Source organism: Macrotis lagotis, chromosome X (assembly GCF_037893015.1).
Source record: "Macrotis lagotis isolate mMagLag1 chromosome X, bilby.v1.9.chrom.fasta, whole genome shotgun sequence".
Classification (NCBI taxonomy): domain Eukaryota; kingdom Metazoa; phylum Chordata; class Mammalia; order Peramelemorphia; family Peramelidae; genus Macrotis; species Macrotis lagotis.
The window spans coordinates 76,802,254-76,830,088 of record NC_133666.1 but is presented as its reverse complement, the minus strand read 5'-3'; the positions used below and the strand labels follow the sequence as shown (position 1 = coordinate 76,830,088).

At 50.2% G+C, this 27,835-nt stretch overlaps 1 protein-coding gene across 1 annotated transcript; it reads right to left on the bottom strand.

Moving 5' to 3' along the window:
• Positions 1–1,650: 1,650 nt before the first annotated feature.
• LOC141498708 (relaxin receptor 2-like) lies at positions 1,651–27,251 on the bottom strand. The gene is made up of 18 exons (XM_074201866.1): positions 27,032–27,251; positions 26,551–26,640; positions 24,991–25,102; positions 24,493–24,564; positions 23,030–23,188; positions 19,824–19,895; positions 19,216–19,287; positions 18,821–18,892; positions 16,765–16,899; positions 12,326–12,400; positions 8,707–8,778; positions 8,342–8,413; positions 7,943–8,014; positions 7,618–7,689; positions 4,949–5,178; positions 3,840–4,250; positions 2,674–2,889; positions 1,651–1,904 (listed from the first exon to the last, which is right to left on the bottom strand). The coding sequence occupies exons 1-18, from the start codon at positions 27,249–27,251 to the stop codon at positions 1,651–1,653; spliced, it is 2,478 nt and encodes an 825-aa protein (XP_074057967.1).
• Between the last annotated feature and the right edge of the window lie 584 nt (positions 27,252–27,835).

Sequence of the window (27,835 nt, the reverse complement as noted above, 5' to 3'; positions counted from 1 at the left end):
TTTGGCTTGCTTTGAAGCCCCAGCCCAGTGTCTGGCCTACAGTAGGTGGTAAATAAATGCTGAAGATATGTCAAAGGACCCTGGACAGGGACAACTTGGCACTAGCCAAGCCCTGGCCCAGTTTCAGAAGCTTTGGTTTACCTCATTCCCACAAACCAAAGGCTCCCCCCTCTGCCTCACACATCACTGCTGTCCCTGCCCTTGCTCTGGCCTGTCTATCCTCCCCTTCCTCCATGGAGTTGGAAATGGAGGGAGGAGAGCTGGGGAGGGAGTCTCTTCTACCCAACACCCATAAGTGCCATAAAACCATAGCAGCTGGTAATCCCCATTTGAAGCCGGGCTTCCTGCCTCCAAGGCAACTGGAAATCTGGGGCCAGAATGAGCTCTCAAGGAGTCCCTGTCTGTCCTGGCACCAGAAGCAGGTCAGCTTGACTCAAGGATTTCCTTGGGCCATGGGGCTAGGCCGAAGTTCCTCAGACCCTCCCTCCAGTCTCTTCTAGCTTTCCAGAGAGGCCCTGGTGACTGCTTTCCCCAGCCGGGGAAGCAATAATCCTATGTGGCCAAACCTCTCTGAATATTAGAGCCTGCAGAAGCAGAAGCATTATCAGATTGGGGCTTGGGAAACTGAGACCCAGAAAGGGAAATGACGAGGTCACATAGCCTCCCTCTATCTTTCCTCTGCCTGGCACGTGGAAGTGCCAGAAACCCAAGGAGCTGATAGTGGGGGTGGGTAGGTGAAGGGCATCTGTGATCCCTCCACTGGAAACTCATATCTGTAGGGTGATGATAGAGGTAGACCATCCCACGTCACCACATGGCTGCCGCATGTTGGGTAGAACAACAAGGGAGGGCTGAGGTCAGGATGTCCTGGAATGGCAGGAGGTGAGACATTGGTGGGGAGAAGAGAAATGGGGGGAGTGAGTTTTGGGGGGAGGATCTGGTGGGGAAAGGCTAGGTTTGGGTCGGTGTGGGGATGGGGGGATGCTGAAGAAGTGGGGGCAACCCAGCTGTGGCTGAGGCTTGTAGTGCTCATGTGTTCTCTCTGGAGTATAGGCTGAAGATCGTGAGCCAAGGGACCCTTCTCTAGCCCCAGATCTGAGGTTCCCAATGCATTCCAAACCAACATGATCTTAGAGTCCAGACATTTGTGTGTGCATGTGTGTGTGCTTGTGTGCATGTGCAGGTGGGGGGGGGCAGAACCATGTCCTCATGTCCAAGTGCCTGATGTCAGGTGAATGGTCTTTGCTCCCAGAGATGAGACTGAATTTTGGCCACCAAGGCCAGAGCTCATCTTCTCCCTCCCTTTTGCTTCTCATCCCTGAGGGCACTCTACTGAAAAGAGGGGACCCTGTGCATCAATACCCACTTCCCCCCAGACAGTTCCTGGGCTTCTTTCATTCATACTGACTTAGATCTCTATTGGGCCTTGCTCAGAGGCAGTGCCATGGTGGATTTGGGTTCCTGATCCCCTTCACCTCTACCCACCCCCTCTATTCCCCTACACATGCACACCCATACACACACCATACAGCATCCACCCCACCAACACACACAGATACACACACACACACACACACACACACACACACACACACACACACATAGACATACACACCCTCTCCTTCACCTATCCCCATACATCAGCTCCTCTCAATCCTGAGGCCCAAATGCTGTTCTCCTTGGGTGCCGGCCTCCAGGGCCCACCAGGTCTCTGGGACTAGTGGCTTGCAGTGGCACCAGGGCGAAGTTCCCAGGGGACTGAGAAGAGGGGAGGGAGGGTGATTCCCGCTGCAGACACTGCTTCAGTCTCTCCTGGAAGGGGGAAGTGGTGATGGTATAGAGGACAGGGTTCAGGGCGCTGTTGATGGGTAGAATGAAGATGACCACCCAGGAGGTGACAGTGCCTGTGGAGGAGAACAGATATTAGTGGAGGAGTGGGGACCCTGGGGGATTTGGGCAAGGCCCAACTTGGCTGCCAAGAGGGCACCAACTGGGAAGAAGGGCCTTGAGTTCCCTGGTCCTCAGTTTCTTCCACAGTAAAATGAGGTTGGCCAGCCACTACTATCCCAGCCAAACCCAAGGCTATGACCTGCCCTGGCCTCTGTCCCTTTCTATCTCTCCTTCTCCCTTTCCCCTTCTGCCAATGCTTCATATGGTCAGGCCTGTTGTCCTCCTTATATCCCAGACACTTCTGGTCCTAATGAGGGATCAGGAGATGCAGGGAAGACAGACACAGAGACAGAAAAACAGACAGACAGAAGCACAGAGAGACAAACTCAGACGGAGACACAGAGGCAGAGACAAAGGGGAAAACAGAAGTAGAGAAAGAGACAAAAAGAGAGTCAAAGGGACAAAGACAGACACCCAAGTCAGGTGGAGAGAGAGAGAGAGAGAGAGAGAGAGAGAGAGAGAGAGAGAGAGAGAGAGACAGACAGACAGGCAGACAGACAGACAGACAGACAGACATAGACACAGAGAGACAGATAGACTGACCAAGAAACTGAGAGATGGATGAAGAAAGAGACAGAAACAGAGACAGAGAGATAGAAGAAATGAACAGAGACAGAGAAAGAGGCATAAAGAGGAGCCAGAGAGAGATATAGAGACAGAGGTAGGGAAGGGACAGGAAAGGGGGAGTGATGCTTCAGGGATGATCTCCCTTGCACTGCACACCTGGGATTTCCAGTTGCAGCAATGACAGCAGCTTCAGGAGGAAGATTGGAAGCCAACAGAGGGCATCGGTGAAGACGATGAAGAAGAAACGCTTGGCAATAGATACCTCCCGAGAAAAGGTGCCAGGCTCTGCTGAGCGGGCCCGGGAGACCCGGACCGAGTGGAACATGCTGCTGTAGGCTGCGACCATGGTGATGAAGGCAATGAGGTTGACCCCTGCAACAGCACAGAATAGTGTCCATGGATAGAACATGCTTACTCTGCCTTCTCCCTTCCTTTCAGACAAAAGTTCAAGTTCTATCTCCTTCACAAAGCCTCTGATGCCACCCCGTGCCACCCACTTGTTAGTGGTTCAGTGATGGCTCTGTGGTCACATGGACTGTGCTCTCTAGAGGGGTTCTTGGCCCAAAGTTTTACTGATTGGATCACCTATTCTCAGAGTTTGCTGCTGTGTTGGGGAGCCCTGACTAGACTAGCTCCCAGAAGCCCCTCTACTATGACAAGACTGTGACCCAGAAGAGGGTAAGAATCAACTACTTGGGACTGATCCTACGTATGTGTCCAGTGTGCCTTGTCTACATGTGGATGTGCATATCTGTGTGCATTGTGCTCACACACATGCCTGGAGATCAACTTCTTGAGTCTGAGGTTCTCTCCTCTCCCTATCCCCCATGCTTAGGGTAAGGGGTTTTGAGCAATTGAGTCCCTCCATCTAAGGGGCTCCCAAGGAGGCTATGGGGGAATTCTTTGGGTGAGAGGAAAAGTGACATCTTGATTTCACAACCCTCAAATTGAATTTGAGAATTTCCTTCATTGTAGATGCCAACCCTGAGAAGAGAGGACGCTGAGAAGGCATCCATTGACTTCTTTCCCACCAGACTGCCAAAGGGTACCATGCCCCCAAGCCTAGTGGGGAAGATTTCTATGGGGGGGGTGCCTAGACACCTTAGGAGGTCCTTGGGAAGTCCCTTCAAACTCTAGATCTGTGACAATATGATTGAACTCTGGGAAGGCCCTCCCAAGGAGGGATCTACTCCCTGAGGGGACCACCTGGCAGAGTTCCAGATATCTGAGATTTTGACTCTCTCTTCTTCCCTCCAGGTAACTAATGAAGTCCAGCCTGTGCTCTTAATGGTAGCTTGCCCCCATCCCCAAAGCCTCCTCACCTAGGAAGATGGCTGTGGAGTAGTGCTGGGCCATGGCACTCTCAGGAGCAGTGAAGTGGAGAGGGAAGCAAACGCCATTGCTGCCATAGTAGTTGCCAAAGGGCCCACGACTCCAGAAGGGCACCACGGCAATGGTGAAGCCCACCAGCCAAATGGCCACCAGAGTGGCTAGGGTCTGCCGGCGGCCAGCCCGGTAGTGGCTGAATGGGAAGACGATGCCCACATACTTCTCGAGTGTCATGTAAGTGAGTAACAGCACAGAGACCTCGGAGGACAGCATGGCTAGGCAGCCCACAGCTTGGCACTGGGAACTGGCCATCCAGGCCCGGGCATGCTTGTTGTATTCGCCAGCATAGCGCAGGTCAGAGGCGCCGATGAAGAACAGGTAAATGCCCATGAGGAAGTCAGCACCTAGGGTAAGATGAGGAGACAGATGGGAGCCAGGCTGGTGGGGTGTGTCCATAGGGACACGTGTGCATCTGTGTGGGGTGGGTGTGTACATACATAGAACAGCCTGGTTGGGGGACTTGGAAGACCTGGGCCCCAGGATGCCAGGAGGCCCCATTCATGGAATTGGGAACCATGGAATTTCAGAGTCTGAGTTAGGGCCCAGGGAAAAAAAGTGAGGCCAAACTAGAGGACTCCAAAGCTAGTGGCTGTAGGGAAGGGCCTTCAGGACTCTGAGCCCTTTAAATAGAAGTAACACATGTTGCTCAACTAGTGTATATAAGCTTTCTGAAGGCATCCAAGCAAATGTTGTATGAGCCTTCGTTTACCCTTCTGTAAACTGGCCTTTAGGATCCTTGTTGCTAGATGGCAACACCTCAGAGTTAGAGTTTAGAGTACTGGTCTGGAGTCGGGAATCCTTGCCCTCAGAAACTTAAGCATGGTGTGACCCTGGACAAGTTACTTCCCATCTGTTTGCCTCTGTTAACTGTAAACTGAGGATAATAACTTTGCCTTCCTCCCAGGATCAAATGAGATCCTTTTTGTAAAGTGCTTGACTCTGGGCCTAGCACACACCAGATACTTATTGAAGTGAGGTACCAGGGGCTGCCCCTTCCTCTGGCCAGAAGGGCCCAGGGTCCACCCCCTTAGTGATGACTCACAGCACAGACACTTGATGGCCATGGCATGTTGGAAGTTCTCTGGCACAATGAGGGAGCGCATGCACACCACGAAGAGATTGCCCAGGCAAGTGGCACAGGCGATGACCCAGACGAAGACTCTCAGGAGCAGGTTGGCCAGGAGGTTCTCCAAGGAGGAGATGCCATCTGTATTGGGCTGGCAGCTGCGCACATGAGGGGCATAACTGCAGTACTGAAAGTGGTCGAAGTAACTGTGGGAATGGAACCAGAGGGAGAGGAGGGCCTTATTCTTGGCCAAGGCCCCAAGGGCTTCCTCAAACTTCCCTGATCCTAACCCTAACCCCATGGCTTACCCCATAGACAAATGCTTCAGATCTTACCTCTGCTTCCTGCTCTCTCGCTCCTCATCTCCCAACCCTGCCAAGGTCAGTGGGCCCTTATCTGGCCTCTGAGAACAAAGGACTGGCCCAGGACCACCACCACCATCACTACCTTCCATTCCACCCAGTGTCCTGATGGAGACTTCCTTGTGTTCTCTCTTTCCAGTCTTCAGTGGCTTTCTGTCTCCTGATTGCTTCCCAACTCCCCACCCACCAATATGCCTATGTCTCCCCCATCCTCTCAGTTGCTCTGGCTGTCCTGCTGGTTTGCCTTCCTTGAATGACTGCAGTTGAGAAGACTCCTTCACTTTGTCTCTTCTCTTTCCCTGTCTGGCTCCTCCCTTCATCATTCACCTGTCCCTGCTCTTTCCAAAGGTACCAGTTCAAAGCTGGAGCTTTTCCTCAGTCCTCCTCCTCCACCAGCCTTCTGCAGCCTCAGATACTGAAGCTAGCCCCTTCATCTCTTGGCCATTTCCTGAGGCATCACCTTCCATTGCAGTCTTCATGGAGATTATTCTGATGTTGGGGAGGGGGATCCCCAGGACTTCCTCCTGGGTTCTTTTCTCCTCTTCCTCGATGGGCTCAGGAGCTAGCTCCCACGTATTTCATTCTTAGCTCTATGCAGACAATTCTCAGAATGATTTAGCTAACCTCAACCTCTCTCTAACTGCCTAAGAGATCTCAGATTGGAAGTCAGTATCTTTTTCTTCCAAAGGTATCTATGATTACTCTCCCATTATCTCCCAATCTCTCTCTAATCCTCTCTTCTCCAGTCTGGGGCCAAATCCTATCAATCTCACCTTTGGACTATTTCCCAAGTATGCCCATCTCTCTCCTCATGACTTCAGCCATATATTATTGTCCAAGCTACTGCTTGGTCTCCCTGTCTCAAGTTTCTTCCCCCCTCCACTCCACTATCCAGTCAGCAGAGTTCTTCCTAAAGTGTTGATAGGACCACATCAGCCCTACTCAGTAAACTCCAGTGGCTGCTTATCACCTTCAGGATCCAATACAAGATGCTTTCCTTGGCATTCAGTGTCCCCTTCCTGGTCTTCTCACACCTCCTGTCCTACCCCATTCTCTTCCCTTCAGGGACTCTGACCTCTTGGCTGTCCCTGCTGACATCCCTCCTCCTCCTGGGAACAAGGCCCTGGAAGGAGCTCCCTGGTCAGCTTTAGTGGTAGCTGACATCCTGCCTTCTCCAGGAAGTCTGTCCCCCGAGCTGATGTCTCTTAATGCTGGTGCCTTTCTTCTGCCAGCTAGAGCTGACAATTTTCCCTTAATAAAGTTTGTTTTTAACCTCTTTGTTTGCAAGTTCTCTCCCCCTTTGGATTGCAAGCTCCTTGAGGGCAGGGATTGTTCATGACTCTCCTTGTATCTTTAGCACTTAGCTTGTTGACTGACTGTTGGCCCTGAGAATGAGCTGTTAAAAGAGCCTCCCTGCTGCTGGGGCCAAGCCCTTCCACAAGATGGCCCTCCAAATATCCAAAGATATCCATTCTGTGTGTCTAGGCCTTTGCTTTTGTAGGCCAAGCAACCCTCAGTTCCTTCAGCCAATCTTCAGAGAAGGCTAGGAGGTGCCATAGCACAGTCCAGGAGACCTGAGTGCAAATTAAGGGGTACACTGCCAAACCATGCCATCCTGGGTAAGTCATCAAACTTCTGGCTGCTTCAGTTTCCTGAATTGTCAAATGTGGATCAGAATATCCCTTAACTCCCAGATTTGTTGGAAAGAACAAAGTTAGGCACCTAGTGCTCAGGCCACATTCTAGACATGTCAGCCCTTGGCATTTGGTAGTATTCTTGTTATTCTAATGCAAAGACTTGGTGCCTTTCCCTCTTCTCTGGCTAGAATCTCAAACTTGTGCAGGTCCTTTCTCCAAACTGTAGGACCTACCAGTGTGAAGCTCAAGGCACTGCCTCTTCCTGATTTTCCCAACATTCTCACCTTCATGGCCTCAGATGAGCAGGCAGCCTCCTTCCTTGTGTGTACCCCAGGACTGACCTCACCAACTGGGAAGACCCAGGAGCCACTCCCCATTTGGGTGCTACTGAAGGGAGACTCCAGGCCCATTGGCCACTGCCCTAAGGCCTGTGCCTTATGAGCAGCCTCAGGAAAGCCTTTTTCTAAGATCTGTCCCTATCACTCTGTCACTCCCCCCCCACCCTGCACCAGGCCATAGAGAACAGGCTTTGGTTAAGTCTTTCCCTGAACTGAGTTGGGCCTATTACCCTCAGCCACCCCTTCCAGCCATCATCTTTCAGTTCCCACTTCTCCTGCCCCACCCCCACCCCCACCCTCACTCTCACATGTGGGATAGGTTGGCCAAGTTCTGGAACATTCGGTTCTGGATGTTGGGGATCTCCATGCCTTCCATGCTCCTGAAGTGAAAGGAGGAAAAGGAGGAAGTGAAGAAAAGGGTCACTTACCCCACTCCTTCACTTCAGGACTTCAAAATTCTTGACTACCCCTTGAGAGGAAAGAATCTTGGAGATGGAGTCAGGAAAGCCTGACTCTGTATGAAAACATGGGACTCAGTTTCCTCATCTGTAAAACCTCAGGGTTGACCAGTTGCTCTCAATTCCAGACATTTTTGTATCCCCAGAAGCTAGGTTGAGAGGCTCCCCCACTTACAGTGAGTGCAGATGGGGGAGGCTGTCGAAGTGGTCCACAGGGATCTGCTTCAGAGGATTGGCAGAGATGTTCCTATGAAGGAAGAGCAGAGAGGGCTGGAGGTGTGGGGGGAGTGGCACTGCCTCAGTTTCCTCACAATAACATCCTGCTTGGCCTCACTCCCAACAATTTCATTTTTCTTACTACACTGACTTCATGGTGTCCAGCAGATGGGAAACCAATTCCTTCTGTTTTATTGAGTCTGGTTGTCCCAGGGCTGTCTTCTTGCCCCCCCATCCTCTATGCCTCTCACCCTTCCCCCATCAACCCACAAGGGCCAATTCCAATGCATTCCCTTAAGGGGTGGCAAGCCCTAGATTCAGGGCCAACAGGAAGGCCATGGGAGCAGGCCAGACTCACAGCATCTGGAGGTCCTGGAGACCCTGGTACAGTGATGGAGGCATCTCTGTCAGGAGGTTGTTGGACAGGTCTCTGTGGGGAAAGAAAGTGGCACCATGGGAGAGATTCCCAATTTGGGGCTTTGCCCTCCAGCTCTGACATGGCCTTTTCTTCTAAAGTCCCTTATGACTTCCATTCTCTGTCTAAAAGCTCTCCTAAGCCCAACATTCTCTAGTCTAACTGATGCTCTTTGATTTTCCATCCTACAATGTTCCAAAAGGCTCTCTGTCTCCTTCTCCCCTCCCCCATCTCCTTCTCCTCCACTTAACCCCTGTCAATAGAAACCTGTATGCAGGCCCTGGTCTCAGGGCTGGACAGACACTCACAGCTCCACCAGACGAGGAAGCTCCGCAAAGGTCCCTTCCTCTATGGTTTTGATTAAGTTCCCCCGAAGGATTCTGGAAGGAGGCAAGCAGCCAGAGCTCATTGGGAGGCCCCACCCTGAGCTAGGTAAGGTGGCTGCCAATGGATGATTTGGTGGCAGGGGGAGGCAGAGCCCTCAGCCTTGGGGCCTAAAGGCCTCTCCCTGTGTCCCTCAAATGCCAGACCTACTCACCTCCACTCTGGTTCCAGGCCCAGGTCATCCCAATCTGATTTCTCCATCTCCCTGGGTCCCCAAGTCCCTTTGCTTCCTCCCCATCTTCCATGGTGCCTACCCCAGGCCAGTCAGTCACAAAGCTTTAATGGAGCACTCATTGGAACTGCATTAAGTAATGCCCTGCCTTCAGGAAGTTTATATTCTAAGGAAACCTAAACATGAGCAATCTACCCTTAGCTGCTGGGAAGGAAACCCTGGAGGGTGGGAGATGGGGGGAATCTAGGGGGTTGAGGATGGTGGCGAGAGCCAGAGAAAGTCACCTCTCTTAGGATTCACCTAGCAGAAGACTGAGAAGGTTTCCCACATGGTGGGCAGAGTCCCTACAAAGGATTTCAGAGTCCACTTTATGGATTTTTGGCTCTTCAAGGAGCCTGGAGGCCACAACAAGGCAAATAGGGAAGTGGGAAGAGGGAGGAGTACTGGATGTTAAGTCGGGAGCTTGGCTCTGTTTGGGGTTGTTGTGCAGGTGAGTCTCTTGGACTTGCTGAGAGTCAAATGGCTTATCCACTGAATGGGAATGGTAAGCCATGTTCTACTCATTTGTAACACTGGGGGGGGGGGCAGGCTTAGGCCCAGGACAACCTCTGCTGGCTAAGGAAAAGGTCCAAGGAAGAGGCAGGTTTCAGGAAGATAAGAAAATGGGCCCCATCTCCAAGGTCAACTGAGTCTGGGGCTCCAAAGTGCTCTTGGAGCTTCACCGGCCAGGTCATAGAGAGGACTTCTTGTGTGAGTGCACCTAGAACACCCAGGGGAGACTGGAAAGGGAAGGGGGGACAGCAGGTTTGGGGTAGAAGCCAACCCTGTGGGTTCTCTGAACACCAACTCTAGCAATCCAGATGCCAGATAGCGACTCAGTTGCCAGGGGACCTGAACAACTGCATAAACGATGGCCATGGGAAGAAGCGGGTGGTGAACTGAACTGGGAGAAAGGTGAAAGAAGCAAGGGTAGAGGATGTGAAGCAGCCCCCAGAGTAGACAATCCCAAGCCTTGTTTTACAAAAGACACCACGCAAAGTGAAGGAACCTACCAGAGGGACAGCAGGGCCAGATCTTTAGCCCAGGGTGGCCTGAGAGGCATCGATCCAAATCATGACCCGATCATCCTGGCTTGCTCACTTGCTACCTACCTGTGTGGTCTTGGCCTTCAGGGTCCCTTGTTCCTACCTCTGCAGACTGTCCCTGAGAGTTAGAGGGGCCTGGGGGGAAGGGCCTTGGGAGCCTTCTCCCTTGGGGGGAGAAGAACTGGCAGGAGCTCAGAGTTTAAGATTCCTCCCTCCATCTGTTTCCTCCCAGGTCAGCCCTGGCCTCCAAATCCTGCCTGAGATTTATTCTCTGTGTATATTAGTGTTTATGTTCAACTATTGAATTTCCTGCATGCTCTCAGAAGGTCCCAGAGCTCAGCTTCAGGGGCAGGTCAGCCACACTGGACCCAGTCTGCCCCCAGAGCACATGGACAGGAGCCAGGACTAGCCATAAGCTGCTGCCACCCCAGCACATGGGTGACTGGCTGGAGTTTGGAGTCCCCTTACCGGGCTGGGGTCCAGGCCAACATCAATATCTTAGAGCAGCTCAGGCCTTGGTGACTGCCATGGCTGTGGCTCCAGTCAGCAGATCAGGAGAGCCTTGGGTTGTGGGTGCTCATGAACCCTGGGCCTGAGGCCCAATCAGAATGCCAGCTGGCACCTTGGATGCTTTCCACTGGGAAAAGGAAGACTTGGGAAGGACTGGAATAGGTGGCTGACCCCCCTCCTCCAGCTGCTGGGCAGGGGTCTGAGAACGTGAAGGAGTGTACTTACAGCACAGTGAAGGCCCCACAGTCCTGGAACACAGAGCTCTCCAGGCTCTGCAGCTGATTTCTCTCCAAATCCCTGTGGGAAGGCGGGGAGGGGACAGAAAGACCTCATGGGCCTCAATAGATCATGGGGATACTGGAGCTGGAAAGGTTATTAGGACACTACTGTCTCTCTCTCATCTTCAAACCACTAATCATTGCTTTACAGATGGGACATAGGCACAGAGTCAAGGTCATTCAGTTCTTACATAGCTGAGGTAGGATTTGAATCTAAAGTTACTGACTCAAAACTGAGTGTTATTTCCATGGGACCTAGACCCAGGCATTACTCGGGCTTCAAAAGGGGCAAACAAGGCGCAGGGTGTGCCATCAACTATGTGACGCCAAGACTGGCTTTTGGAATAGGGCCATTGAGTGACTGCAGCTAAAGGAAAAGAAATGGGTTTGAGCAAAGGGAATGGGAGAGGGGGTAAAGGGAAAAGGGAGGGGAGGGCAAATGGGGAAGGAAGGGGACAAAGGAGGAAAGGAGAGGGGAGAGAGAGCAGGCAGAGATGGTACAGGGTGAAGGGAGAGGGGGCAGAGAGGAAGTGAGGGAGCAAAGGGAGATGGGAGAGAGGGCAAAAGGGGAAGAGAGAAGAATGGAGAAAGGAAGGGAGAGTGAACAAAGGAGAAGGGAGAAAGGAGACAGCAGGAAGAAAGGGCAAAGAGGAAGGGTGAAAGGGCAAAGAGGGAAGTCAGGGGGATAAAGGAGGAAGGGAAAGGAGAGTAAAAAGGAAGCAGGGGGAAACAGAGCAGAGAGAGAAGTCAAAGGGTGAAGAAAGAGGAGGGTACAGGGTAAGGGAGAGGGAGAAAACTGGGAAGGGAGAGGGGGCAAAGGGGATAGAGGTGAGTAAAGGGGGAATGGAGAGGAGAGAAAAAGGGAAAGGGAGAGGGGGAAAAGGGGTGATACAGGGTAAGGAACAGGGAGAGGGAGAATGGAAAGAGGAGTATGAGAGATGGGGATGTTGGGTAGCAAGAATAGGGGACATGGGGGGGATCAGGGAAAAGGGGCCTCTTCCTCAGTCATTGGGTGGGCCCACACTAAGAAGAGCCATGCAAAAATATTGGAGTGGTGGGTAGAGGACCTGACTGAAATCCTGACTGCCACTTACTATAACATGTGTGGCCTTGGTTAAGTCAATTCTTTTCCCTGGGCTTCAGTTCCTTCTGTAACACTATTATTTTCAAAGGGATCTCCTAGTTCTAAGTGTGATGATCCAAGGTGACTGAGGAAGACTAAAGGACAGGTTCAAAGACCTAGGATGGAGGTTAAAGGAGGAGATAAGTCAAGTTCAACTTAAGCCTCTAGTCTATAGCTCCCACCCTGGTAAACTGAGTCCCATAAGTCTTGATGCTCCATAACCCTCATGCCACTTCCCAGCAAAATAGGGAAGAGGAGGGCAAGTAAGTTCTTTTTGCTACCATAGTCACTTCCTTTCCCAGATCCCTCCTAAGCTGCCACAGCCCTCACCCCCTTCACCTGGTCAGCCCCCAGGCCCATGGGGCAGACACTCACAGCCAGCTCAGCTCGGGCATCTCGGCACAGATCGATGGGGTGGGCATCTTGCTGAGTGAGTTGTTGAGCAGATACCTGACAGAAGGCAATCAATCAACCAGTCTGCCTTGAGTCCCTACAGCCTGCTAGGCCTACTAGGCCTGCTAGGCAACGGGGAGTCCAAGAAAATGAAGACCCTAGACCCTTTGTTCAGAGAGTTTATGTAAAGGAGGGAGAGAAAAGCTATCCCATCACATGCTTTCCATCCTTCAAAGTTGGCCCTGGGTACAAGGAAGCTGTAAGCAGGACCTCGGCCAGAGGAAAACAATAATCCCAGGCAACTCCAACAGTAGGAGCCCAGAGAGGGGAAGTTTTCCCTGGGAGGTGGGGCAGAAAGAGGGCTTGAAAGCAGGTAGGAGGAGATGGGGCCCCCTGTCCTGAGGTCCTCCTTCTCAGCTGCTACCCTTTGGGGATACATGAATGCTGCCCTTCAGTAGGGACAAGTCTTTGACTCCCACCTCTGATTAGTTATGTTACCCCTGGCTAAATCATTGTCTCCCCTTCTCTGAATTTGTTTCCTCATCTGTAAAAAGGGGACTAATAAAACTGTGTGTGTGTGTGTGTGTGTGTGTGTGTGTGTGTGTGTGTGTGTGTGTGTGTGTGTGTGTGTGTGTTAGGAGCCTTGGAGCACTATAGAAAGGGGGGTTCTTATTGTTATGGATTGGAACCATCTAGTGTAAAATCCCTCAACTGCCCTCAGCTTCATGATTCCAGATGGCTCCATTTTCACCCTCTTCTATTCCTATGCTGTATTTTTCTCTGAAATGCTTGGTGGACCAAGGGCTCAGAGGACTGAGGTGGAGGGGGTGGCCAATTATTGCTCCTCTTTACTAGGAGGGTCAGCAGAGAGTGTAGAGGGCTGGGCCTGGAGTCAGGAAAACCAGAGTTCAGATCCAGCCTCAGGCACTTACTAGCTATGTGACCTAGCCTAGTCATTGCACTGCCTCAATTTCTTCAACTGTAAAATGAGAATGATAATAATATCACTTTGTTCCAAGGTTGTTATGATGAGAAAATAAAATATTTGTAAAGCAATAAGCAGACTAAAGAGCCATCTAAACGCTACTGATGATGATGATTGTAACTTTCCATTGCTCCAGATCTCTTTCCTCCATTATTTAAAAGTCAATACAACCAAGCCCCTTTTTTGGATCCCACTAAGGCCTCCTGTTGCCATTGTTTCTACTGTGGACTTATTTGTTCCCCTCTTTGTCACCTGTCTTCTGTCCCTCCCCCCTCCTACCCATGTCTCTCCCCTCTCCCTTTCCTGCTTGCTCTCCTCCTCCCCTTTTCACCCCTTCTCCTTGCTCTCCCCCATCCCCATCTCTCTTCCTGCCTTTGCTCTCCCCACCATCTCTCTCTCCTTTCTCTCCCTGATTTCCCCCCTCCCTCCTTGCTCCCCCCCAACCTGAAGTCCTATTTTTCTCTAGGCTTTTAGCAGCTTCCGCCTCCACCTTATCCTGAAGCATCACACAGCAGACTGCCCACTTTTCTTTCCTTGAACTCATTCCCACTTGGAGAACTCTTGAAGGGTTATGTGGTATTTGCCCTTAATTGTTTTGGTTGATTTGCTTTCTTTCTTACAGCTGACACCTCCCCCATGGCCTTCCCAGACCCCCCATTGCTGAGCCAGGCTCATCTTTTCTATCTTAGGTTATTTGCTGCCAGCTGCAGAGAGCTCCTCTCTCTCTCTCTCTCTCTCTCTCTCTCTCTCTCTCTCTCTCTCTCTCTCTCTCTCTCTCTTCTGACCCTTTCACTAACCCCGACTCCCTGCCCTCCTCTCCTCTCTCTCCTGTGGTGTCCTGCCCCCCCCCAGATGCCATGATTTCCTTTGTATGGCTGCAGCTCCCCAGATCTCCATGTCCAGCCCTGACCTGTCTTCAAAGACACCTGCTGCCCCCAAACTGTCCTCAGAATGGAATGCCCAAACTTGGGCCTTTTCCCATCCCTGGAGGGAGTCCACCAGGTCCTGGGAATTGGTGGCTTGGCTCAACTTGCTCAGCCCTGCCCTATCCCAGAGTCCCAAGATCTCTACCATGACTGACTCCTGATTTCCACATACCTATTTCCACCATCCTAGGTGGAACCCTGAGGACCTCTCACCTGGCCTACAGGGGAAGCCCCCACCTGTGCTGACCCATTGGAAGCTGCTTCTTGGAATCCTGATTTTCCTTCATGGCTTAGCCTCCTGCAGGCAGTCAGGGCTACTCATCCCTATGGCCTTCCTCCATTGCAGAAATACTGCATTCTCCAGTGGAAGGCCAATTTCTGAAGGCTGGGCACTGCTTTTCCTCTGATCTGAGTCCTGAATGAATACTTGTTGAAGGGACCAGAATTCATCTCCAGTTCTGTATGAGTTACTCCCCTGCTCAGAAACCCTTTGTGGTTCCCTGTGGTCTACAAACCCCTGATGTTGGCATTTCAAGGCTTAATTTGATTTATTGAAGCTTCCCTTAAATATTCCATATTCCTTAGATCACAATCAAATTTGATGGCAAAGGGCCAGCTCCTCGCCTTCCTGTCAAGGATCTTAACTTAGAATTGGTGTCTCCTTCCTCCCCTACTGAGTTGACTTCATTCCAACCTGTAGACGATTGAGCCCTTATCAATGCTTGGAAAAGTTTCTCTGAGACGCTTATTTACTGTGTCCTGATAATTGCAGTTAGCTGTAGACAAGTACCAACTGCCTGGAAGCCTGGTCCCTATCCAACAAAGGGCAGACATGGACACCAAAGTGGAAGGGGGTGGTGGTCCTCTACATGCCTCAAGGTAAGTTCCTGCCTCTTCCGTTATAATGGAGGTTCTTTGAGGATAGAGATCAAGTTTCTGCCTTTTGCTTGACCCATCAAAAACTTAATAGATGCCTGCTAGCTGATGGAGATCAGATATTAATTGGGAGAGTGAACAGACCCACCTAGAGACACTTAAGCTTCGAGGGATACTAAAAGGAAGCTATGAGGAGGCAATGCATTCCAGACATGCAAAGTCATAGAGGCAGGAAATGGAGCATTGTGTAGGATGAAGAGCAAGACCAGATGGGCTGGACCATGAAGGAGAGGAATAAGGCTAGAAATGAAAAATCGGGCTTTCAATGCCAAACAAGATTTTTAGGTTTGATCCTTGGGGCAATAGGGAGCCTCTCGAGTTTATTGAGCAGGGGAGTGGCACAGTCATCGCTTTAGAGAGATCACTATAGCAGCTGTTACTCATGTCACCTCTAAGTTTCTTGAGGGCAGGGATTGTAAATTTTCCAATACTGAGCTCAGGGACCAGAAGAAGAGTGGTTAGTGTCAGAGACTTGAAACAGAAACAAAGGAAAGAGCACAGAGACAATGTCCAATGAACACAGGCAGGCAAACAGAGGATTGTGAACTAAGAAGCTGGGACCTATGGTGCAGTGGAGAGAGCACTGCACCTGGAATCAGGAAAAACTGAGTTCAAATCCAGCCTTAGTCATTTAATCAACTGTGAGACCTTGAGCAAGTCAGTTTACCTTGGGCCACCCCAATTTACTTAACTGTAAAATGGGAGATTACAATGACATTTACCTCCCAGGGTTGTTTGAGAGGATCAAAAGAAAACGTAGTTGTAATACACTTTGTAAAACATAAAGCACCCTCGAAGTGGCAGCTCTGATTATTGTTGTTAATGATAACAGTGACAACCGGAATATAAAGTTCCCCTTGCCATTTTGGAGCTCTGTGACCTCATGGGTTTGTATTAAGCAGACGAGACAGACAAATGATGGGCCTGGAGCCACTGTGAGTTATTAGACACGGGAAAACAATGACAGCAAATGATGGGGCCGATCAGAGACAGCAGGCAGTCAGACTTGAGAAGACAATAGCAAAGATGCAGCTGAGACATTGGCCAATGACGAGAGGCCCTTGCCAGCTCATTCATTGGACAAGACGAGTTCGGAGGCCCCTTCTGGCTCTCAGTTTCTGAGAGTCTGTGATTCTGTGGCAAACAATGTCATCACAATGGCAGACAGTTCAAAGTCCAAAAGCAATAAGAAACAGTAGGTAGACATACAAAGGTATGTCTAAAAATACAAAAGTAGACAATGTCCTTCAGTAAGCTAGAGACTGGCAAACAGGAGACATGGCAGACGGATGATGAAAGACAATTATGAAGGCAGTGGAAAGAGGGCAGAATCTGGAGAAAAAAGATCTGGCTGTGAATTCTGACTGGAAAATTACTAGCCTGACATCACTTCTTGGAGGTTTCAGGGCTTGGACCTTAGGCCTTTAGGCACTGCTCCTATGATCTCCTGCCATTCAGTGATGGACCCTGGCAATCAAACATAATGTGGACAAAGCTGGAATGAGCATGGGATGGCTGGGGATATGGCCCAGGTGCCATGATATTTTCTCCCTAGCTCTGGCCTCTCAGCTCACCTCTTATAAACAAACTTACGAGCATTAAGGCCATTCAACTGTCTGGAGGCCAATGGTATGTGGGGACTCACAGAATCATTGAGGGATTCATTGGAGGTAGCTGCCACCCTGAGGGTAGAGGTGGTCTCCATAGATCTGCACAGACCAAGCACTCTCCAAACATTCACCAATTATGAGGGTACTGGTAGCCATAATAGACCTTGTAATGTACTTTAGGGGGTCTTCATATGAGTGACTCCATTTTGTAAGAAGTGTTCCTTTTGCCTTGGTTCCTGGGCAAGGCCAAGCAAGTCCCCTGAGGCCAGTGACAGACTGTCCTCTGCCTGGGAACACAACACATTGTCTCTAGGGCTGCTGACCCAGCATGAACATGTGCTTTCCATGGACTCTTGGTACCTGTGGGGAATGACTCATCCCCAGAAGGCCACTTGCCAACTAATGCTTCTCTTTGCCTTGCCTTTGGGAGACTTGCACCTGAAACCTATTTCAGAATTGAGGCCCAAAAGCCCTGGCAGGGCACTCAAATTTGAACCTTGAGGCTGATTGCACTTCTCCAGTCTGGCTATTCCCCATGCAAATTCTCACTTCTCCTCTAAGCCCCAACTCTGAGCCCTCCCCAGTTCCCCTAGGCCTCCCCAGTCCCTTCTCTTCTCTGCACCCTCCACAACACCCCTTCATCCTCAATCTCATCCACTAAAACTTACCTTTCTCTTGAAGACATGGAATCTCTTGGCACTTCCTTCAAGGTTCCTTCCTTCTTCTCTCTGGTCCCCTGCCATCCAGGACCAGGAGGAGCTGGCTTCCTCCTTGCATCCCACTGCTCCTTTGGGACCCTCCCTCTTCCACCACTACCCCAAACCACTTGTTTTCCTTTCAAGTCCACTTGGTCCTGTCTAGATCCTTGCTGCTATCACCTAGGGCCTGTCAAGTCAATCTCCCTCTTCTCCCCGCTCTTCAGTAGCTGGCTCACAATCTTCTTTCTCTTCCACTCAGCTCAGGCCCTGTCCCCTTTGAAATGCTCTAGGGTCCCAGTGAACCAGTGAACTCACTTGAACTGTCTCTGGTCGACTTCAGGAGTACCCAGCAGAAGAGCCACTCTGCCCTCCCCCCCTTTCCTCCAAGAAAACTGAACTGGCCCCAAGTGTCAGAAAGTTCTAGATATGGCACAGCATACAGTGACAGGCAGACAACTACAAACAATAGGGCATTTCATCCAGTGAAAGACAATTGGCACAATTCCCACAATGACAGACAAGGGCAGCTGTAAGGTGAAAGCCAGGCTTGTGGATGGGCAGGAAGAGGTAGCAGCAGCCCAATACCCATGAGGAATGGGTGGCAGCATTTAAAGATTGACCAGATAGGGTTCCTGAACCCAGCAAATAAGCAGGGACTTTGGCTGGCATGGGAGCCTGCTGTCTAACTCTCCCCAGGTCTCTAGACTTCCCCTATGGCCCCCAAACCACCTCAATCCCCAGACATCATCTTCCCTGCTCAGGCTCAGCTCACACACCATCTCTGAGCTCCTGGTGCAGGAAGGTTCTCCTCCCTCCTTTGAAATCCCCACCCCCACCCCACATTGTTGTCTCGGGCACTAATCCCCCTGTTAGCATCCCAGTTATTTGTCTTACCCCCTTAGAGACTGTGAGCTCCTTGTGGTCAGGGACTAGGCCCTATTCATTCCTGTCTCCCTCTTAGCACTGAGCACTGGGCCTTGGAAGAAATGACAAGAGCTTTGTGGAATGAAGGAAAGAATGGAGGCAGGATGGGGACAATTCTGCCCTGGGAGATCCCCAGCTCAAGACATTGTCTTGACAAGCAGAGGGCACCCCACAAAGGACCAGGTTGGGAAAGAAAACAAAGGCATGTTCTTTGCATGGAGTGAGGTGTGGTGGAGAAGCAGCAGCAGTCTTGACCAACGACCGGTTGGATGCTGAGCCCTCCCTTCTCCAGTGGGGCTGAGGTGCCCTCCTCCTCTCCCATCCACATGCGCCCCCCCCCCCACATAGACACAAACACTGTGCTCGAGCACCTCAAGCGGGTCAGGACCAGAACTCACAGGAAGTACAGGGACTTCAGCCCGAGGAAAGTGTCCGGTGGCAACTCGGTGATATGGTTGTTGTCCAGCATCCTGGAGAGAGAGGGGGAAGTCAAAGGAAAGGACCAGGAATCCAGCCCAGTAGGCCTTACTATCATGGTAGCTGGAGAGAGAAAGCTGGAGAGAGAAACCATTTTCCCTAACCAGTGGGCTTTTCCCCCACCTTCACACAAGGATGTGTGGCTGGCATCTGTGCATTGGGTCCAACCAAGTTTCAGAGAGGACTCATTCTGGAGTTGACAGCAAATTCAAAATGGAGATGAGTTCACCAAAATTTGCCCAACCTAATTGCCTCCCCTCTGGATGATTGCCTCCTGACCCCCAAGTTCTGCTGCCTCCCCCCCCAAGTAACTCACAGCCATTCTAGTTGGCAGAGGTCCTGGAAAAGTCTTGGAGCAAGGGAATGGATCTGGTTGTGACTCAGGAACCTGGGGCCAGGGAGAGACAGGGTCTTAGTTAGGGACAATACCCGCTTCTCTCTGAACCACATAACCTTCCCTCCTCCTGGCCTTCAGTGTCAAGGCTGGGACCAGTGTTGATAATCAAAGGGCATGATCCCAGGGAGAAAGTCAAACTGGACTCTCATTATGACCTGGGGTAGTGGAGTTCTCACTGACCTAGGGTTCCAACCCAGCCATTTCGTCCAAGGCCCAGTAGGCTCCCACCCTACCAGCCAAAGCTGAAACTACTTTGGTAAAAGCATCTGCTTCATTTCCCAATCAGGGAAGGGCCACTCAGTTGTTTCAAGATGGGATGGTCCAGTCCTTGGCCTCTTCATTGTCTCTCTGGCTGGCTCCCTCATCACACTCCAAATTTGAGGAAGACCTAATCTAATGCTCCTTTCTCCCGGGTCCCACATGTCTTCCTTGTCCTAGCTGGGTTGGGCTGCCCTAGGAAAGTCAGTCCCCTGCCCATTCCCCCTGCCCCCCATGTGTCCCTTCCATCCAAGAAAGGGATTACTTACAGCTTTTTTAGTTCTGCTAAACCAGTAAAGGCTCCAGGGGCTATGGAGTGAAGTTCATTGTTCTGCAGGAAGCTGGTGAACAAAAGAAAGGGGCTGGGAGCTGTCCCTGGAACCTCTAGAGCCACCTGAACCCAGCCCAGGCTCTGAGGCAGCCTCAGCACCGCTGAGCCAGTCGGGGGATGGGCAGGGCACACTGGCTTGAGAAACAGAGAAGCTGAGTTCAAATCTTACTTCTCTTGACTCACCAGCTGTGTACCCTTGGGGGAGTCACTTAACCATCCCTGTCTCTTAGTTAACTGGATGATGAATGGTTGGATCTCATCCTTGATTATTGAAGAAGACCAAAATGCCACCCCTATGTTTGCGACAAATTCCATTTGTTTCCGACTGTGGCTGATCAGACCCATCTGAGTTCATGATGCTGTACCATGGGTCAGGCCCAAAGAGGCCCTGAAAACACTGGGACTGTTTACGCTAACCAGGGTGTTTGCCCTGGGCAGGTCTTAGGGCTCTCTGCTTCAGGGCCCCAGAAAGTAAAGTGAATAAGCATTTCGTAAGTCCCTACTGGGTGCCAATCCCTATGCTAAGGGCCAGTATGACAAGGAGCCCTTAAGAAGCACTTATTCTAATGGGGAGACAAGCATGCAAGCAAGTAGGTAAAGCCAGGCTCTAGATAGGATAAAGTGGAGAGAGTCACCAGAGGGAAAACACCAGAATGAAAAGGGCCCGGGATAGGCCTCTTCAAGCAGGTAAAATTTTAGTTGGAGTTTGAAGGAAGCCAGGGGGCCAAGATGAGGTAGAAGAGTATCCCAGGCCTGCTGGTGGGGGCAGCATAGAGAAAATACTCCAAATTGGGAGAGGAAGGGTAGTGTGCAAAGAATAGCCAGGAGGTCAGGGTCATCTCACTGGAGAGTACGTGGAGGGGAGTAAAGTAAGATTAAAAAAATGTAGGAAGGGACCAGGTCGTGAAGGGCTTTGGAAGTCCAAAGAAAGAATTTTTCCAAAATCTATTTGATTCTGGAAGCAGTGGGAAACTGCTGAAGTTTATTGAGTGGGGGAGAGATGTGATTGGATCTGGGTTTTAGGAGCATCATTTTGTCAGTTGAATGTCGAATGGGTCTGGAGTGGAAAGAGACTTGAGGCAGGGAGACCAACCAGGGGGCTGCTGAGATAATCTAGGGGAGAGGCAACAACATGAGTGGAGAAAAGGGAATGTACACAAGAGATGTTGTGAAGGTAGAAAAGACAAAAAGTATAAAATGACCATCAGTCCAGAGAAGGAAAAAACAGGGAGAGTCTAAAAATGGTGCAATTTCTAGGATTATGCCCTAAACCTTAACTTCCGGTTTTCTGACTAGGAGTCCTTTGGTCAGTGACCATCATGTTGAAATGCTACCAGCGGAACTGAAGCATGCCCATGTTGACATTCTCGCAAGAAATGAACCAGGAGCCAAAAAAGCAGATTCTGCCAAATGGAAGAAGGCTTCTAAGAAAGGAGTTGATTTCATTGGGTGCTCCATGGTCAGAGGAAATGAAGATGCTCATTTCTCAGCACCTTGGTTATCAATCTTACCCTGCAGGGCTCGTCAGGAGGCTGAAGAAGATGAATACAATGGAGATAATTGTAAGCTGTTAGAGGAAAAGTGGAGAAAATCTAGGAAAAAATTAACTAAGTCCTCCAAACTGAATTAATCTATAACCCTTTGATGTTTGGTGATCTTCATGCAAAAATAGCCTCAGGAAAGAATGGAAAACATGGCTTAGGCTTTGGAAAGGAAAGCTACCAAAGTCTAGGGATGAGTCTGAGTTCAAGGGATGCTCTCTTCGAGAAGGGTTTCAAATTGCTAGATTAGGATGAACCCTGAGCATATGGGATACAACAGGGCATTCATTCCATGTTGATTACTGAAGGGGAAGTTCTGTCAGGAGTGGCTTTCTATATACAGACCATGGGCTAGCTGGAGCCGAGGTCAAATCGCTCCCAAACTAAAAAGGTAAGAAGTATGATAAGCTATTGTAGTGGGTTCCATTTGAATAAGTTGTTCATTCTGAAAAATGGGAAGTTGATAAACTTAAAGCTATTGACTCTGATTACTGCCCTTCTTTAAGGAAGTTTACCTGAGACCAAGTAAGTGAGAAGATCCAAAGAATAGAGACTATATCAGACTTGATCCATCCATCAAGTAAGAGATGTGGAAACCAGTTTTAAGTCTAAGGAAAGTGGAACAGTCAGATAATGGTGAAAAGCAGTGGAGGGAAAATGAGCCTATAGAAAGCTTGGTAGGAAGCTGAACTAAGTCATGTCACAAAACAATTCAATGAATCTGAAGAGATGAAAACAAAGACAGTAAAGCATTTTACAGGAATTGATGCTCATCATCAATGTCAGTGAAGTGTCCACATTTGGACTCACTGCTTGATGGTCAAGAGGAAGGGGGAGTGGCATTTAAGAGGATAAGTCAGGTAGAATGGGTGGGCATGACCAGGAAAACCCAGAAGAAATGACACTTCATGCACCACAATTTGGAATACACTCCAGAATCCATTTTTAGTATCTGTCAAAGGAGAGATACCAAAAGAATGGAGACAATCATAGATAGTTTAACAATGACAAAATGTACTGGCAATTGAACTCTATGTTGTTTTTTTCTATCTATAAAATTGTTTGGGGAAAGCTCTCCAGGTTATCCAGGATAATCATCAGGCTATCTTTAAGAAAAATATAGGAAGGCAAATAATTTTGTAAAAAAAAAAGCTAGAGCCAACCATGTCTTCACAGTCACACTATTGATGGAAGTTCCAAGAAGCTCCAGAGTTTTCAGGTTCCTGACTACAAAATGCATTTGGTTTTGGTAGAGCTAGATACTGCCTCCTCCATAAGCATCTCCAAAGTCTATGGTCAGTTGGCCAAAATTCCTTGATAGGTGCAGCCTCAGAGATAGCTTAGTTCAACAATGCTCAAACAATAGGAAGACAGCCATGTTATGAGTCAGTCTGGGTTCCCCAATAGGATTATGGATCGATCCCCAGAGTGGGTCAGGAGATTGAGTCTGAGTACAGAACTTCTTTAAATGAGACCTTGTGGCTGTGAACATCACCGTTCTCAAGAATCCAGACTGTGAGTAATGAGATTGGAAGGGTTAGGAAGAGCCTTTGGGCAAGGTTTATGAGAATCCATGGGCAGGAAGCCTAGGGTGAGGGGTGACCTGCACTGGGGCAGAGTATAGCCACACTGAAGAGATGCACTGAGGCTGTGAGCTACATTAATGGTCGCATTTTCAAGCTTCTCAGCCCAGAATCCCCTGAGGACTTCACCCAGTCCACTGTACACCTGAAGAAACTCCTTGATACCCCTCTGCAGAGTTCTTGGAATGGAGAAAGAGGTCACTACTGAGGGAGAAGGGCCCATCAGATGTGTCTAGACCCACTTAAGAAATGAGGACCTCATTAGCTCCCAAAGTAACCTCCTTTGGGGAGAGCTCTTGTTCCAGCTAAGCCAGAATCAGCTTCTTTCCCATCCACCTGTGAATTGCCTTCTGTGCGCAAGACAAGCCAGCAATGTGTGTGTATTTCTCTGCACTCCCAAGTGTCTTTTCTCCCATTGCTCCCCAATCTTAAGACCCCACCATTCTACTTCCAAGTGCCTCCCCACCCCATACGCACACAGACAACACACACCACAGACACACAGACCAGCCCCCCCCCCCCCACACCAGCATTCAGTCTATTCTTGGTCCTTCATTATTCTGTGGGCTCCAGTACTGACTCTCTAAAATTCTATCTTCACCATGATTCACCAGCTTTATCATCCTTGAAGATACCTTTGGCCCCTCCCTCATTTCCCTTTCAGACCTCCACTTGAAGGAAGGTACCCAAGCTAGCTATGCTCACTTCTTCAGTCTTGGCTCTGCTCCTGCCCTTGTCCATAGGGAGTAGTCCTGCCCCTGCCCCTGCCCCTGCTTCTCCAGGCTGCTTTCTCTACCAGGCCTCTCTCAGGGACATTTGCCAGTTTCCCTATGATGGTTTGTCTTCCTCTGTTAGATTGTAAGCTCCTGGAGGGCTCAGATCACCTCCTTTTCTGGCTGATTTTTTGCATTCCCAGACCTTAGTCCAGGATCTGACCTTAAGGAATTTTCATTGACTTGACCGAGTCTGGCTGGTCTCAGGAGTACCCAATTAGGGCTACTTGCCAGAATGTCGGCCAAAGCTCCTGGTCCACAGGGGGAGATCTCTCTTTGATGGGAGTTCCTTTGAATTCCAAGAGAGAGGGGGTTTACAGAGAGAAGCTCCTTGGGTTGACTGGAAGGTCAAAGACCCATGGAGCCTCAGACAGGCTGCCCTCCCCCGGGACTCCTGCACTCTCAGACCCCTGGCTCCAGCTTCACAGCCACCAGGATGACGGGGAGTGGGCAGTGAGATGCAGAAGCCTGGGAACATTGTTCAACACAGCCACTGAGGCAGGTGGTCTCACAGGTACAACCCAGGGTAGCCCTCCCCACTCAAGTTTAGATCTCTCCTTTAAATCTCTAAGGATCTGCTTAGCTTGGCTCAAGGGAGGAGGCCAGCAGAGGTGGGAGGAGAAGAAGTAGCAGAAGGGACTTCAGGTGGAGGAAGGCTGAGGAGAAAGCAGAACTGAGAAGCAGGGCAAGGCCTCCTGGTTCTTACTCACAGTCCCTCCAGGCTCTGGAAGCCGATGAATTGCTTATCCTGAAGCTGGTGGATTCGATTATGTTGGAGGTTCCTGGAGAAGAGGAGACAAAGTGTCCAAGAGAACTACCTTCTCCACAGCCCCAGCCACTTCCCTCTTCCACAGGAATGGGCTCAGAGACCCCCCCCCATAGGCCTGACAACATACGTGTGTGTGTGTGTGTGTGTGTGTGTGTGTGTGTGTGTGTGTGTCTCAGGGAGCTGAAAAATGGGCTGACTACCTGTTTTAGCAGTCTTGGTTCATGGTTCTATGGGAGGGGGAGGATGGGAACTATAAGGTGGAGCTCCTTCTCCCCTGCCCCATTTGTGCTTCTGGTGAGTGGAAAGGCAGACTGAAAGGTGACTGGGTCTGGGAATGACTGGAGGGGCTCCTGTCTGAGCAGCCCAGGTCATCTGGCCTGGGTCACCTGCCTCTCTCCCAGCTGCCTCCCTCCCTTCCTAGTGCAAGTTGGGGACTCACAGAAGAGACACGTTGTTTGCATCTGAGGACATTGGCACTCCCATCAACCCTTGAGCCATGCAGTCAACTGTCTGACCCCAGCATCTGCATTCCTTGGGGTAGAGATCCAGTCCTGGGAAGGAGAGAGTAGAAGCCCAGGGGCTCCTGGAGAGAAGCTTCCTAAGGCCCATGCTTCCCAAGAAGGGGACCCGAGCTGATTGTCCCCAGCTCCTTCAGAGGGAATTTCATCCATGCCCTTGTCTCCCAACATAGAATTATAGGTACCTTAGGTCTCCTTTCTAAAGTACCAGAAGGCTCCTACACCCAGCCTGGGAGGGAGAAAGTGGAAATGGATTTTTCCAAGCAAGTTGAGACCTGGTAACTGACCCAGCCCTGCCAGAGACACTTGGGTCCCATTGCAGAAGTCAAAAAAGTGAGGAGAGGGCCCAGTCATGGAAGCTGGACTGGTTTCTCAGGGGGCTTGAAGGGTGAGACCCCAGGTCCAGATAACTTGCTTTTCCTTACATTTTGTGGGTTTCCCCCTTACTTGAGTTAGGGTAGAGCTGGGGAAAACTTTGGCATCGATAGCTAGGGTAGCCGAGTTTGAGATGCCCACCTCTGACAGACTCACTGGGTGACTGAGAAAATTCTATTTCTTTCTTTGACCTCTAGTTTCTGCCTCCATAAAATGGGCATAAATTCACCTCCCAGGGCCATGTGTTGTGAAGTCTTTGGTAGCTGTTCAAAGCAGGACAAGGATGGTACTGCCTGTGGGGGTAGGGTTCATGAGGGGGAACCTGAGAGCTCAGCCCTTCCCCTCACCAGATTTTCTCTGAGCCAGGAACATTCAGAACTGAGCCTTACCTATGATTTTGAAGGGCTGAGCACACATAGCTGACCCATCCATTAAGCACTTTTGTTAGACTGTCAGCTTTCTGAGGGCAGGCTATTCTTTTTATATTTGTCTGTTTCCCAAGGACTCCTTGTACCAACTTGGGGGATGTCTCTGCTTTACAGTTATTGTCTCATTAGAGCTTCTTCTTGCATTATTATCTCTGTTCTGGGACTAGAGAAGCTTCAATGGTGACTAGGGATAGCAGAAAGTAAGAAGAGCCATCAGGAAGTCTCCGGGAGGTGGGGACCAAGCACAGGTGCTTCCAGGGTCAGGGGTCATGAGGAAGGGAGGGTGAGAGAGAACTCTAAGGCCTCACTCATGAAAGGGAGACCTCCAGTGATACACCTGTAGTAATCACACATATGATGCCCTTTTAACCAAAGAAATGTAGAAAAAGACCAGGTAATTAGAAGATAATGAAGATCTGATGAACAGGTTACCCAAAGGGTCACCTGGGAACCCTTTTGGGGGCCTCCCTGAGCAGAGGCACTGAAGCTCAGAGGCAAACGAAGGTGACCCTCCCTTCTCCCTCCCCACCTCCCTCCTCCTCAATGTGTATATGTGTGTGTGTGTACGTGTGTGTGCGCACGCGTGTGGAGGTGGGGCTTGTAGCCAAAGTCTCCCTAACTCCCAATCTGTCACTTGATACTTCAGGAAAGGGGGCACCAAGCCTGGCAGACACTTACTGCAGTCCTGTGGTTTCTCTTCAGTCCTCATTCGGCTTCCCTTTGTTTTCTGAAGCAGGTCCAAGAGGTGCGGCCACCCACTGCTGTCCACTGAAAGGAACAGAGGGAAGGAAGAGGACTTGTGAGTAGGGAGGGAGGAAAGCAGGCAGGAAGAGAGGAAGGGAGGGAGGGCTAAGACTCCATGTGAATGTTAAGAAAAGTAAGGTGCTCTAAGGGAAGCAGGGAGGGTAAAAAATGGCCTTCTGGTGGTCCCATCTCTCCTCAAAGAGGACTATCATGCCTCCCCCCACCCCACCCCAGGACAAAGCAGGAGGCAGTCTGAGATAGGCACAAGTATGGGTTTTAGAAGAAAGCCCCAGAGGGTCTAACCAGTTCTAGACTCACTGCCATGTTGAGGAGGGGAATGGGGAGAGAGATGAAGAGGGAGTTGGAGGAGACCAAGGAGTGGGAAAGGGAAAGGCTCAAGGGCTGGCTTCCTCACCGCAGTTTTCTTCATCAGCCCCATTGGCACAGTCTTGATGGCCATTGCAGTGAAGGAGCTGAGGAAGGCAGATGGTGGTGTTGCCACAAGGGAACTGCCCCAGGGGACAGGCCTGGTGGCTGCTGCTTCCAATAAAACTAAGGATCAGAAGAAACTCTGGAGGAAGAAAAGAGTTGAGGAGGGAGGGGTCAGAGTATGTTGGGGACCCCCTTTCACGCATTACCGAAACTGCCAACATAGAGTCATTCTGTTGCATTTCTGTTGCATCTCCATAAAACCTCCGAATGGGCAGGAACGCCCTCCTCTGTAGCCCTCAGGAGGAGTCATTTAGCTTCAGCAGGGTGCTGCAGCCCCACTCCTTCCACTCAGACTTTTGAGCTGCTGAAGGTTGAAGGAAGAATTCAACCTCAGTAAGGATATAAACAGGCAATTTTCCAAAGAAGAAAAACAACTGATCAACAACCTTATCAAATAAATGTTCCAAATCACTAATGCAAATTTAAATGATTGTGAGGTTCTACCTCACACCCGCTGGATTAGCAAAGAAGGCAAAAGACTAAAATGGCAAGTGCTGTTAGGGCTGTAGGACAGCAAGCATTCTGATGCATCGTTGGAGGATTTGGGAATTGGTCCCATCGTTCTGGGAAGCAAGCTGGACCTAGGTCCCCAAAAGTCAGTCTTCTTCCTCTTTGAAACAGCGATCCCACAACTGGGCACCCATCCCAAAGAGATCACAGAACAGACAAAAGCTACCTATGTATAACAACGTTTGTATGCACTATGTTATGTATTTATTTATAAATC

Coding starts and splice junctions, on each gene's coding strand:
- LOC141498708 (XM_074201866.1), bottom strand. CDS start 27,251: ATGCGTGAAAGGGGGTCCCCAACATACTCTGACCCCTCCCTCCTCAAC. Junction 12,401..16,764: donor CGTAAGTTTGTTTATAAGAG/GTGAGCTGAGAG, acceptor GCCTTCTGTCAG/GTATCTGCTCAACAACTCAC. Junction 1,905..2,673: donor GCTGCAACTGGAAATCCCAG/GTGTGCAGTGCA, acceptor TCTCCTCCACAG/GCACTGTCACCTCCTGGGTG.